The following is a 14,769-nucleotide window of genomic DNA, read 5'->3' on the forward strand; positions in this document are numbered from 1 at the left end:
AGCATTTTCATAAACATGAAATTAAATCACAGAGGATTCGATGAAGTGGTCTTAACCACATTACACCACATGGAAGCCAGATTTTAACAATTAAAGAAAAACTGAAATCAGTACAGGGGGAGCTGGATCAGCTGATTGTAGGACTAAGCCTGCCAGGATGATCTGAGAAAAGAGTACCCATCTCCTAAGGGCTACGATGTTGAAGTTGTTGCCACATAAGGATTCCCAAACATTCTTCTGAAAACTGTAAGGCGCTTGCCGAATAAGGGGGCATGGCATATACCATTTGCACTTAGAGGATTATTTTGTTTGAACACATCTTTTAAACGATTGAATTCATGTTACTTTCTAAGGTGGAGCAATTGAACACATTTTAATCTTTAGTTCTTTGAATATTAAATGAATTAAGGATTCTTTTAATTCTTCAAGAATTATAGATTTTTGACATTTGACAAGATTAGACCTTTCTTACCCTGTCTCAAACCCTAGAATAAAACACCTTGATTCTTTACCCAAAATAACTCATGGTCATTATCAAAAAACCAAATTTTGACATTACCTCCATTTGAAATTATTGAACATTACCTTTATCTTTTTGATACACCCACACCTTTCTTTGAGTCAATAAGATCACACAACTGTCTTTTTAGACTCAAAATTAACCTTTTTTTACCATTAAAACCCAAGGCATTGAGTTGTTCATTTGAACATGAGCATTCTTCCAAGATACAGTTTGGGGCATCTCGCCAGGAGCCTGAACATTGAGACATGTTGGGAGCAAGGAGCAGAAAAAATAATTCATTCGAAATAATTCTATCATGCATTAATTGCACTGTTTTCATGTGAATAGAATTAATCCTGAAAATCTATCCCCCTGGGGATACCACTTCTGTGAAGACTTACATGTATGAAATGATGAACGGCTTTCTTTCTTTATCCCTTCACAACAGGAGAAAATATATATCCCTTGCGTCCCCTTTTGAGCCTATAGTATTTTTTTTCTTCTGATTCAACCCTAACCAAGGATCACCCTCCACACTGGGGGCAAGGTGGAGAAAATCTGCTCACATGAGTGAAGACATTGATTCAGATGAGATACCGAAAGGTGAACCAAATGCCAAGTGCGATGATTCAATCAGAACAAAAAGAGCAAAAAGAAAAAAGAAAAGAAGCTAAAAAGGAAAAAACAAGAACAAAAAAGAAAGAACAAAAATAAAAAAGGGAACAAAAAGCACATGCAAAAATTCCCTAAAGACAAATGGTGCATCAAGCTTCAATGAGATTGATCAAGCACAATCATTCCCAAATCACTGAATCCCTTCACTCGAAGATCATAGAGCATCAAGAGAAAGAGACATTTTGAGCAAGACAAGATCGATGGTATCAGAATGAATTGATCCTTGGTTCAATACCCTGAAACACTTGTTTGGGCCTATTTATCCTTTTCTTTCATAACCACGAACCCTGGCCTACATTACGTGCCTTAAAAGTCCCTTCTAATCATACATGGATTTCTAAACAGAAGAGACTATCTTCAGATTTCATCCCGTCCATCAGAATTAATCTTTGTTTGTAAAAAAACAATGTAATTAATGTATGGTAGAGAAAAATAACAAAGGGGGCGTTCAAGACGTAAATCCTGAATAACGTCTTGAAACCAAAGGAGGATTCGAGTTGAAAACCTAAAAAGGCGACTCGAATATAAAAATTGTGCAACTGAAGCGATCACACAAATTCCTTGATAAGGCATCGCACAATCCGAGTGTGACAACGAAGGTTGGGAGTTAGAGAACACTTCCATTAGAGAAGCATGCAAGCTACCCCATCAATCCTTTGAGCATCAAATGCCAAACCTTTGACCAAACACAATGACCTGAGACTTTTTATCCTTTCCTTACTTGACCATCTCTCAAAGATAGCTTTGATCTTGACACTTGTCAAATAGCTATAATTTAGTGAAGGATTAACATTGTAATTAATTCTTTGATATCCAATGAACTCTAGTTTTATGATTTGTCTCAATTGTAAAACCGTGAAAGGGGCAATATTTTTAAAACTTGGGATTAAACATTTTTTGAAACTCTTTTAATTGATATTAAAAGAGAAAGAAAAACATTTTTTTCAAACAAGACAGTCTCTCTAGAGTGGATCTTGGTAAATGACATGTGACTCTTAGACACAAAACTCATGCTCAGAATCAATGCTGAAGCAAGAAATGAGGAACATTTGGGGCATCTTTGAAGATTCAACATGAAATATTGGAGCATTTTTTTGGTCATCTTTGGGGATTCAACATCCTAATGCGAATTATCAGGCCTTTTTCAAGAGATAAAATATAATCAATTCATGTTATATGCATCTTATGCATACATTTTAGAGCATCATTTTTTCCCACATACATAATTTTTGCAGCTTTTAGAATCAAGTTTCGACTTCAAGACGAATGATACTCGAATCAAAAGCACCTTTAAAGATTGATGTTGGTTGCTTAACTCGGCAGCAAGAAGCTACACTTCAACCAATTTGACATATTGAAAGATCGATAGATCTTAGAATCAACTTCAGACGAGTTCGAGAGATAATTCAGAACCGATCCAGTTCGCATTTTCAAGTTGGATTTTAACTTCACGACGAAGGATATCCAATTCCTGGATCAACTTCACGACGAAGGGGCCACCCACGATTTCAATTTCACGACGAAGGGAATCGTGCTCACCATTGTCTCTCTTGAGACAGTTTCCCTTGAAACAAACTTTGTCTCTCTTGAGACAGTTTCCCTTGAAACAAAATTTTTTCTCCCTTGAGACAGTTTCTCCTGAAACATAAACATTGAAAACATTTCCCTTGAAATGAGTTTTGTCTCTCTTGAGATAGTTTCCCTTGAAACAAAATTTTTTCTCCCTTGAGACAGTTTCTCTTGAAACATAATCATTGAAAACATTTCCCTTGAAATGAGTTTTGTCTCTCTTGAGATAGTTTCCCTTGAAACAAAATTCCGTCTCCATTGAGACAGTTTCTCTTGAATCATAAACATTGGAAACATTTCCCTTGAAATGAATTTTGTCTCTCTTGAGATAGTTTCCCTTGAAACAAAATTTTGTCTCCCTTGAGACAGTTTCTCCTGAAACATAAACATTGAAAATATTTCCCTTGAAATGAATTTCGTCTCTCTTGAGATAATTTCCCTTGAAACAAATTTTGTCTCCCTTGAGACAGTTTCTATTGAAACACAAAACCTTTGAGATTGTTTCCCTCGAAACAAATTTTGTCTCCCATGAGACAGTTTCTCTTGAAACACAAAATCTTTGAATTTATCTCCCTTAAAACAAAATTTCGTTTCTCATGAAACAACATATATCTTTGAAATCGTTTCCCTTGAAACGAATTATGTCACTTTTGAGGCAATTTCTCTTGAAGCATCATCTTTGAATATGTTTTCCTTGGAACTAATTTCATCTCCCCGTGAGACAATTTATTTTGGAACTAAGTTTTGTCTCTCTTGAGACAGTTTTTCTTAAAACAAAATTTTGTCTCCCTTAAGACTGTTTCCCTTGAAGCAACAAATATCTTTGAGATCGTTTCCCTTGAAATGAGTTCTATCTCTTTTGAGACAATTTCTCTTGAAGCATCATCTGAATCGTTACACTCAGCTCAGGCACATACTTGGGATAGCTTTTCTCAAATCAAAAATAGAATGTGCACATCAGATTTGAACATTTGAAGAATTTGAGACCAGGGATCAGAACTTGAAGATTCCAGAGCCAAGATTCCAGAAAAACAACCGGAGATCGAGATTTCTCTCCTGAGCCCAAAAATAACATATGTTGCATATGCATTTTAGGCATACCTAAGAGCATTGCATCCATCTCATCACATATATGCATAACTTTTTCAGGTTTTAGCTAGACACAAGTTCAACTTCATAACGAAGGGATGGCTGGTTGTCAACGAACAACTTCCCAATTCCAGAACTGATTTCAACTCCACGACGGAGGATATCGTGCTACCCGAGAAAACACAAGTCCAACTTCACAACGAAGGGACGGCTGGTTGTCAACGAACAACTTTTCAGTTTCATCCGCGATTTCAACTCCACGACGGAGGATATCGTTCCACTCGAGACAATACAAGTTCAACTTCACAATGAAGGGACAGCTGGTTGTCAACAAATATTTTTCAAATTTCAGAGCCAATTTCAACTTCACAGCGAAGGATATTAGACTCGAGACAACACAAGTTCAACTTCACAACGAAGGGACGGCTGATTGTCAACAAGATTTCGTTCAGAGTCAATTTCAACTTCACAACGAAGGATATTAGACTTGAGACAGCACAAGCTCAACTTCACAGCGGAGGATATTGGACTCGGAACAATATTTGGATTTCAACTTCATGGCGAAGGATATCCAATTCTCAGGCTCAACTTCACGACGAATGGGCCCTGTACGATTCCAATTTCACAAACAGATTGACCCAACTTCACGACGAATGAGTCATCTGTACGCATCAACACTGAAGTCTTCAGGTCAAGTTTCACCTTCACGATGAAGTATCTTGATCCAGAAGATGAATCAAAGGCCACTCGCCAAAAGCTTTGAGCTCGATTCCAACTTCACGACGAAGGATATAGTGCTCAGAAGCTTCCAGATGAACTCGACTTCACGACGGAGGAGTCATCCGTAACTCAATTCGACAGGGAGTTATTGAAACATCAGAGTCAATTTTCAACTCCACCGAACGAAAAGTGTGTCTTTCAATCTTTGCCCTATCCCCGTTACACGACTATAGGCAAAGAGGGGCAGCTGTCAACACACCTTTTTCGTCCTACTAGGATTCAAACTCTCAAAAATAGGATATAATTCTGCTAGGATTCAACTCCTAAAAATAGGATAGAATTTTGCTATGTTTTAAACTCCTAAAGATAGAATCCACAAGCACTATAAATAGCCATTGTAGCTCACTATTGTAACACACGATGGGCATACGAAATTACCAGAAGAAAAAAAATACGAGCAAATAGATTGTTTTGAAGCTATTGTAAACAATTCAGGAGCAATAAAAGGTGAAAGCTTTTACCTTTCGCATTCTTTTCTTCACTTGCATGTGTTGTTATTCGTCTTTGTGCTTGAAAAAAAATAGTTTTGGCCGAGGAAAAGGGGTTGTCGTTCGAAACTTTTCTTTTAGATCTACACAACCCCGAGGCCGTTTTGGAAAAATACTAGAATATTTAAAACGAGGGAAGGAAAGGCTTTTAAAAATCAATTTTTTTTTCGAGGTTTGCCGCCGATTAACGGTCATTTATGTATTATTTTCATATTTTTATTTATTTCTTTTTGATAATTCGTATTATTAAGTATATATATATTAATTATTTTTATTCTAATATTATTTTAATGTTTTTTAAAGTTATTATATATATATTTATAACTATTATATTTATTATTATTTTACTATTAACGTATATAAATATATTTTTCTCTTTTGCTACTATTATTATCATTATATGTATATTTTTTATTGTATTTTATTTTTTATTTTTACTTTTTTTTAAACATATGCATATATATACATTTAATTATATTTTTATATTTTATACTTCTTTATTTTTTTGTTTTCATGTATTTATATTATATTACATTATTATTATTTTACTTTATTAAATTATTTTTTTTCGTTATTATATTTATTATATATATATATTATATCATAATATTTTTTTTTGTTTATTCATTCTTACTATATTACAGGGATACATCACACTCATTTATTAACTACGGTCCTACCCCTTATCATCTTTTTCCTTCCCGACAGTTATACTTCACCAAACCTTGACTTTCTTTTTTTACTTTCTATTGGTGTGATTGCGTTTTTTTTTATTTTACTACTTATTATCATTATTATTATTTTACACTTAATAATTATATATTTGTATTCATCTTTTAGTTTTTCATCATTTTTTTTTATTTTTTCCCTTCTATTTTCTTTATTTCATTTACTCTTATTTCCTTTTTCCTTTAACGCGTTTCTCGACTTTTTAAGGTACTCTTTCAAATTGATCGGAGGTAAGTAATTTTAGATCATATGTTACCTTTAAATTTTAACTTTCGATTTTCTTAATTAAAAACAACTGGAAATTACGTAGTACCGAAAGGGCGGTTCAAGGGTGCTAATCATTCCTTGACCGTAACCGACTCCCGAATCCGACATATCTTTGGTAAGACGCAGATCAGGTAAGATATAAGGTATCCGATTAACCTATTTTTTTTAAATAAATAATCGGTGGCGACTCCAATCATATTTTTCAAGTCGAAGCCCAATTCCGGGGCCCAACCGAAAGACGGTTACGACAATAACTTTTCAAAATTAAAAGGAAAAAGATAAAAAAGAAAAAGAAAAAAAAAGAAAAGAATTTTAGGGCAAACCAATTTTAAGCCTATTTTTTATCGAAAGATTTGCACTTTGCATAAGGTAAACTGGATTTTATTGAAGTAAGATTGGCTTTGTCTTGAAAATAACAATGGACTCTCTTATGTTTCTCTTGCTTGGTACTTGCTCTTTGTTCACGTTTAAAAATAAATAACAAGCACGGATTTTAGTGACTTCGATCGTGAAGAATTTGTTTTTATTTTTTGAGGTATCGAGTTTGAGCACAAACAATACCAGGAATACGAATGTTTAACCAACAATGATTGTGCTTTATCTTTAAACAAATACTACTTTATACTTACATCAAATTAATCAAAAAATAATAATAATAACAATGGTTATTTTGATCCATATTTTTTTAAGTATTTTGACACAAACATTTCATTTAAGGGCAAAAAGACCCTAACATTTAACCAAATAAATAGTTTGGCCCTTATTTTTTCTACAATATTTTGATCCATAAAGTTTCATTTTAGGGTAAAATGCATTATTTTGGAGCGTTAACTGTTTATTAACTAACAGTTTTATTCATAAAGGGATTTTTTTGTTTCAAACTAAAACATTAGAAGAAAAATTATATAAAAAAAGAATAGGGGTCAAAGTGAATATTTAGTCGTACATTATGTTTCTTTTGACATTATACCAAAATTAAAGGATAAAGTACACAAATGACCCATTGATTATAGGTTGTTGTATTATTGAATCTTTATACTATTAAAAGTTATAAAATGATCTCCTGATTATATAATATTATTTTATTGAATCTTCCGATTATTAAAAGTTACAAAATGGTCACCGACTATTCATATGTTCCAAAATCGTTATTTTTTTATAAAAAAAAATTGACAGTTATATGAGGTGTATGTTAATTTGTTGATTAATATGTAATAAAAATACATCTTAATGAAGTTTAATGTCACCATTGTTATTTTTAAACATTGACTCAACAATATAATATTTCAAAGATTAACTCGATAATATAATGTAAACAGAGATTCAATTCATAAAATACAACTTAAACGATTATGTGCTAAGATTTTATTACATCTACTTTAATAGGTAAATGTCTCAAACAACCAAAAAAAATTTTAACAGAAAATGATGAATTTAAAATATATAAATAATCAAATATTCATTTTATTTAATAATCTAATGGGACATTTGTATACTTTATCTAAAATTAAAGTAGTAGCATGCTTCTGCTGCTGTTCCCTTAAAGCTAGAAAACTCGATTAGAAACTCGAATTCATTTCTTCCTGTAAACCCTAAAATGATGCACTCCTTGAATCGGATTGCCAAATCCTTCACAAACCCATCCATCAATTCAATTCACTCAAAATATGTTAAACCTCGCTTGAATCCCACCACCCTTCTGAAATCCCTTTCTACTAAACCCCCTCAAAACCACAAAGACGACTCCTGGAACGACGCCTGGGAGACTGCTTGGCTTCCCGATGACGTTTCTCCCAAGAACAGAGCTCCTTGGGAAGCTGACGTTAACTTCCCTTCCAGTGAAGACTCGACTAAATTGGCGCTTTCATCGGACGTCGATGCAGAAACCAAGGCCTTCGTTGAAGACATGAATGAGAATTGGAATGAGAGACGAAAGTCACCCAAGCAGAGGCACAAAGAGGAAGCGGAAAAGGAAAGTAAAGGGTATGGTGGTGGGTTGTATAGTTTGGAGAACATAAAGAAAGATTATAGGTTGAAGAAACAGAGAATCCATGCTGGGTTGTGGATGAAGGAGATTGCCAAATTGGAAGAAGCTAAATTGGGCGATTCCGCCGATGATATCGATAGATTGCTTGATAGTTGCTCTGAGTATGTCTCTCTCTCTCTCTCTCTTTCATGCTCCTTGTTCCTTTGCTATGTTCGGATTAATGAGATATCTTGGTAGGGCTTTGGGTTTTTGTTATGTTCCATAAATTTTGAAACTTGAATGATTATAGTTGTTTGTCTTCATGCTTAACACGTGTATATTGCTAAGGATCTTTGACTCTGCCAATGCTGACTTGGAGAACTCAAAAATCCCAAGCTCTTCTGAGTTAAAAAACAAGCCTGATGGTTGGGAAACAACGTCAAAAGCTCCTGATGGAAACGTGTGGGAGATGTCACAGAGGGAAGAAGATATTCTCCTCCAAGAATTTGATCGTCGAATAGCATACTGTAAATTCCAGGTGCGTGTGCTGTTATCGTCATCGTTATTAGTTATGAGCTCCTTGTCGCCAGGGCTTTGATCTATTGAACTGAAGCTGCTTTTGGTTTACTGAAATTGTACAGGTAGCTAGTTTTATCAAGACTCACATATTTAGCCGGAGGAGACCTATTGATGGGTGGAAATACATGATAGAGGAGATAGGACCTAATGCAAGGAAAGGCAAGGGCAGTGTTTCAAGGTTACCGAGTTTATCAGACTCATCGACACAACCATTCAAGGAGGAGAAGTTAGAAATTGAAAGCGGTATGTCTCGCACGAAGAGAAGGTAGTTTGATTAACAGATATTTGTGTTTAACATTGGATTACATTTTATAGAATAACATGAGAGTTGTAAGTGAGCTCCACTAGGCAAGATGATGTATGTCTCAACTCTCTTGCAATTGTAATGAATTCTTGAGAACATCACTCGCTTCCATCCTTTCACACTAGGATTACTTGTTGACCCTGAATACAATAGCAAGGTGACGAAAAATAATTTTTAGTAGTTCAAATGTATTAGATTTCATGTTCTTATCTCTCTAATATAATATGTTTGATCTTCTTTTCATCGTGTTTATTTATTTCTTAAACCGAGAATTTTAGCAGTCGTCTATGGAAATTTCGTGCATAGCAAGATAAATTTCATTCATTTAAGAATGCTAAGAGAGACGAAGAATTCCAGGGAAGAATGACCAGTGATGAAGATACAAATTCCAGTTGCCCAAGGTAACATGCTGTTACTAATTAGAATTGCAAAATTGATCCAATGAAAAATATGTTGAGCTTCCCTAGAGGCAACAATTTTTTTTTGGATAAAACTAGAGGCAACAAATTGATCCAACGAAGAAAATAATCTGTCAGCTAATCTAAGCAGCAAAATTTAATAATGCTTCCTCATAGTGCACTTTCTTGTATACTTCCTTTCCTATATGCTGATCATCTTTCTCACTCTACCTGTTAATTTCTGACCTGATATCCTTGATTTAAGCTCCTCCATGTAATTTGGAGACAATGGGAGTATCCAATTTCTTCAAGAGAATCTAATAGTGTTCATTTTTCATAACTAATACATACTTATGATATTATGGCGTTCACATACTTTATCCCCATTTTCAGCCCACCAGCTTTCTGCTCGTTCTTCTGTGAAATGTTTCTTACTGCAAAAAAGAGCATATAATCCTTTTAGACTCGATAACTCTAAAGTTGCTTAAGTTTGTGCTATCTATAAATGCTCAGACCTGTGTAAACCCAGAGCATTTGCTTTTTGCAAGTTTGCGACTCAAACTCTGATTGTGGTATTGCAATAATATTTAACATTTTACCTCCGGAAAGGAGACCTTGATTTCAAATCTCTCCCCCATGACTTAACCATTACACACACACAAAAATCAACAGAAAAATGCATTCGACAGAGCAATGAATGCATACCTAAAGCGAACACGCTTGAGCTCATTACCGCCGTCAGGCAAGGGTGACAAAGTTAAGTACACTCCGGGTTCGTCTTGTATTACTATCTCTGACTTTTCAGTTTGTCCTTTGGTCCCATGAGAATTGGAGACGTTCTCTAGATTGCAACTTGCTTCACTTTGTGGAAGCCCAATGGTGGTTGCATGGCAACTATCTGAGCACAGGTACTCGGTGTTTGAGGTGTTTTTGGCAATAGAAATGGAATTTTGGCGGGCATTCTTGGCTGCTGGAAGCTCATCAGCCATCTCCTTTAACTGCAAGACCAGTTGACCATAAACTAGATCAGTTTTAGGATGTAGACTCTATGTTGTATATGTCCTTGTTAAATGCCATAATATTTTAGATAAATCAACTCATACACTTCAAACAATTGAGACTATGTTCATCTATTTTCGAACCTTTAAATGTAATAACATGAACAAAGATATCCAACCTGAGCGGTAAGAGATCTAATCACTTCATTCGCTGATTTGCATTTTTTCGCTTCATTTTCTGCTATTGCAGTCACCTCCTTTAATTTCTTTGATGTCTTTTCAAGTTCAGCTTCAAGGTGTTGGGATTTGTATGTAAGATCTTCAACCTGCAAGAAATGTCCAGCATACTTTAGTTTGAGATAATAGAGAACTTTAATGAGAAAGTTCGCCCCAAGTACAGCTCCCTAAATGAGTTGGAATTTATAGGTCTTAGAATATGAATTACAAAATATGGATCTTTAATATGTATAATGAGAAGAATATCAGTTATGAAGTTTGTCTTACAATTAGCAAAATCAATTCCTAATTAATGCAGTTATTCGATCAGCATCATTGTCCTTTCTGATGAAGTAAATACCAAAGCAAATTCTAAACAAAACAGATAAGTTCTCTGTTTCTTTTTTAAAAGTAGGCAAAGAACAATGCATGCTCACCTCTTTTTAGTATCAAAGCTTCACACTGAATTGAATAAGTAACAGTTCTAATTGTCAAACAAAAGTTTCAAATAGGCTACCTGTGCCCTTAAATTTATGATCTCTTGGTTAGCACTCTCATTCATTTGCTTTGAATCATCAACAGTTACTCCAGAAGATCTATTTGGGCTCAACTTTCCTGAAGCAGGAGATGTTCCCCGAGAAGTCCTTTTGGAACTAGAAATGGAAGCTGGTAAAATATTCTTAGAATCTCTAATCGGACAAATTGGCATCTTAGGTGAATAAAATCCTCCTCTGACATGGAAGTTTCCATTCTGAACCGGGAAGAGGAGACGAGTTTGTGATTCTAGTTTCAATTCATGCTTGAAATTCCTACTTTCAGCCTGATAAAATGAGTCAACAGAAAGTCTGGAGACTTCTGTCTGTAACCTGGGAGCTAAAGCATCTCTATCTATAGATTTACGAGGCAAAATTCCATTTTTAGCTTGAGGAGTCCAGACAGCTGAAATAGGTTCTGCACCTTTTCTCAATTTAAGGAAACATTCATCACACACTCTATATGGTTTGGTTTTAGCCGGAGCCATAGAAGCATTAAGAGATTTTCTGCTAGTGCATAATTTGCAGAAGATTAGTCCACAATTATAACAATTGGTATGTTTTCTTCTGAAACCAAATGGATTTCGACAACCAGAGCACAGAGAATGATCAACACCTGTATGAAGACTTACAACTGCAGTAAAGTTTGAACCACAAGCTACACTCTTGACTTGCCTGTCTTTCAGAAAATCAACTGGAGTTGGTGTATTTCTGTCATTGATATCTCCGTGACCTAATTGCCCATTTGTGCCTTTTCCCCAAGTATAAACCTTTGTTTTGGAAGTCAAAACAGCAACATGATATGATCCACAGGCAATCTCTTCCACAAATTTATATGCTATTTTACCTTCAACCCGAGTTGGAATCTTGCCGTCAGCTGTAGCACTCCCCAATTGACCGTAAGCGGAACTCCCCATTGTATACACTAGTCCAGAGGTTGTAAGAGCGACTGTGAGTTTATATCCACATGCAACATTACATATTTTGTCACATGCATCTACGCATTCAGGAAAGAGTCTTGGTTGGTTATCACCATGCCCAAGTTGACCTTTATCTCCATCCCCCCAAGTAAACAACTTTGCTGAAGAAGAGTTACTTGGAGACCCTGAATCACATGGTTCAGACAAAACCTTAACTACTGCAGCAGTGTGCCAAGCACCACAGGCAACCTTTGTTGTCTGTGATTCACTCAAAGTCTCTACTTCTCGTGGAATAGTTGAGCTAGTATAATCCCCATGGCCCAGAGCACCAAATGATCCATCTCCAAATGTGAACAACTGGCCACCATATGTCACCAGAGCTGTGTGCCAAGGACCACAGGATATAAATGAGACATGAATGCCTTCCATGAAGTTAACCCTTTTGGGGATCCAGTGACCGACTTCAGTTCCATGCCCAAGGACACCCAAGTTGTGTGTTCCATCACCCCATGTAAGAAGATCCCCGGAGACTGTAACAGCACACGTGTGATACTCCCCACATGCTACTGATTCAAAATTCATGCCACTGAGAATATCTATGAGTTTAGGTTTGGGAACATCAGTTTCTACACCATGCCCAAGCCTGCCCCCTGATTCCTCTCCCCAACTAAAAATGTGACCTTGCTTTGTGACCAAAGCGGCATGCGTACCTCCACAGGCAATATTATTCACATCAAGAACCACTGTTGATGCCAATTCTTTTGGTAGAAGTGCATCAGTCTTTGTGTTAAACGAATTTCCAATTTTATCAGTACCACCACCCAATACTCCATTACCAATACCTTGTCCCCATATGAAAACATCACCCAATGGATCAGGCCCTGAACGGGAAGAACCTTGGCTTGATGAGCTCACAACACTTGATAAACTGGTTCTAATTGCATCAGCCCCAGACCTCCGACTATTTGAGGTCTCTACAGACCCAGGTGATACTAAGCCTAAGTCAAAAATCTTGACTGAAGCAGTATGTGTAATTATGTTAGCGAATGCCTTCCCCAAACTATTGGATGCCTCATAGTGTGCTTGGAGTCCTTTAGCATTTTCTGGATCCTGTAATAAAGAGAAGAGTTACAACAAAAAGTAAACACATAATTTTACCACGCTCCATTAAATAGAAAAAAATACCAATTGCGAATTGGGAGCATTTTTTTGGTTGCAGGGTTGAGAACCATCTACTGATGCATTGCCATTTACTACTTCAGTTCCCCATTTTGTATAGGTACCACGAAAAATCAACGCCTTAAGACCAGACAACCAAACTTCAGCTTCATCCTTATCTTTACATATCTGTTAGTAAAGAAGGATGGTATCAATTAAAAGTATCCACACACTATAGTAGCGTAAGTACATTTTACCGGCATTGATACGTTTAATATCTCTGTATAATACAAGAGCATCCATGAACATGCACTCACCAAATTCAAGGACCTGTCATTGCATATCAGTGAAAAGGATTGATACTCCTTTTCAGGTCGAGGATATCGTTGAAAAATGGTCTGCATGCCAAAAGGAAAAAAAAAGCATTATGGTGACAAAAGTTTTGAGAATCAAACAATAATGAAGAGCACAAAACTAACAGTTCGCTGTCCAGGAATGATCTTGCAGACTTCACTAAGCTTAACATGTTTCTCTTTCTTCCCAGAGTACCATACGACTTTAGACTCATCCTGGAAAAAGAATCCAATTATCTAACTATAAAGAATGGGGAAAATGAAGCAATTTTCTAGTGACAACATGTTTTCTTACTAATGATAACTCAATTCAAGGTTTTAGATTAAATTTTCAACAATCAGCAATGCCAGAAAAATAAAACATCAATAAAATTCAGAAAGAAATATGTACATTGGATAATTTGAAAGGGCAGAATTTAGGTTTCCCTCTGCGTCCATACTTGAGCAAATAGGCTCCTTTCTTAAGCGCTGTAATGGCCTGTAATATAATGAATCCCCAGAAAAAGAAGAAAAAAAGTGCATCTTTATTGATCTCCAAGACTGAAAAAAATATATAATTTATTATTTTCCCAGAAAGAAACCTGGTCGATATCCCTGTCGGCGAGACCATTCCTCTGGAAATCAGCCATTTAAGGTGAAGCCATCAGACCACCAATCCTCCCGTATTATTATTCTCCAACTTTGCTCCATGAAAACAACTCCTCTTCAGATAGCTACCATTGTGCAATTTATTTGCTAACAAAACGAATTTGGATATCTTTTTATGGGGATCCAACTCATAAAATTCAACAATTCTCAAGACAAATTCTACTTCAAACCCTATAATTTTTTATGTGTATAATCAATAAACTTTGCATTTCTTCCATTTGTTTTTTTTAAAAAAATCGATCTCGACAATGTCAATGCAATTTCACCCACGATGCCAAAACCAAAATTTCACCCCCTGACGTACTCTGAGGCTGTTGAGCATTTGGCAAATAATTCGAGATCTTAGAAGTTGAGGAAACGATATATTTTTTCTCTAATTCATTCACAAATTGCTTTTCTTTAAAAAGGTTCAAGTTTAAAAATTCCACATTTGAATATGGAATGAAAGGAAAAAAGGGGTTTGAATTTCTTTCTGTTCCGGTCTTCTCCGACAAGGGAGCATTGTTCTAATTGCCTCTTTGTCTAAGAATCTCCTTTTCCCCGGGTTTTTCAACCGGTTCATCGCTCCACGTCAGCATTTGAAATCTAGGGTAAATT

At 35.7% G+C, this 14,769-nt stretch overlaps 2 protein-coding genes across 3 annotated transcripts; one reads left to right on the forward strand and one right to left on the reverse strand.

Annotated features, from left to right (window-relative positions):
* Window positions 1-7,661: 7,661 nt before the first annotated feature.
* On the forward strand, window positions 7,662-9,191 carry LOC120169226 (protein GAMETE CELL DEFECTIVE 1, mitochondrial). The gene is made up of 3 exons (XM_039177426.1): window positions 7,662-8,247; window positions 8,414-8,603; window positions 8,707-9,191. Exons 1-3 carry the CDS (start codon window positions 7,697-7,699, stop codon window positions 8,911-8,913), a joined length of 948 nt encoding a protein of 315 aa, XP_039033357.1. The 5' UTR covers window positions 7,662-7,696; the 3' UTR covers window positions 8,914-9,191.
* A 433-nt stretch (window positions 9,192-9,624) lies between these two features.
* Window positions 9,625-14,314, reverse strand: LOC120169235 (PH, RCC1 and FYVE domains-containing protein 1-like). 2 transcript variants are annotated; one of them, XM_039177440.1, is made up of 9 exons: window positions 14,106-14,314; window positions 13,916-14,002; window positions 13,651-13,740; window positions 13,489-13,569; window positions 13,199-13,360; window positions 11,078-13,123; window positions 10,524-10,670; window positions 10,052-10,344; window positions 9,625-9,780 (listed from the first exon to the last, which is right to left on the reverse strand). In XM_039177440.1, the coding sequence occupies exons 1-9, from the start codon at window positions 14,151-14,153 to the stop codon at window positions 9,687-9,689; spliced, it is 3,048 nt and encodes a 1,015-aa protein (XP_039033371.1). In that variant the 5' UTR covers window positions 14,154-14,314; the 3' UTR covers window positions 9,625-9,686. The 2 variants fall into 2 exon arrangements, with proteins under 2 accessions (XP_039033371.1, XP_039033367.1); XM_039177436.1 differs by having other exon boundaries at window positions 13,651-13,761.
* Window positions 14,315-14,769: the final 455 nt, after the last annotated feature.

This window comes from Hibiscus syriacus, unplaced genomic scaffold (assembly GCF_006381635.1).
Source record: "Hibiscus syriacus cultivar Baekdansim isolate YM2019G1 unplaced genomic scaffold, ASM638163v2 tig00003041_pilon, whole genome shotgun sequence".
Taxonomy (NCBI): domain Eukaryota; kingdom Viridiplantae; phylum Streptophyta; class Magnoliopsida; order Malvales; family Malvaceae; genus Hibiscus; species Hibiscus syriacus.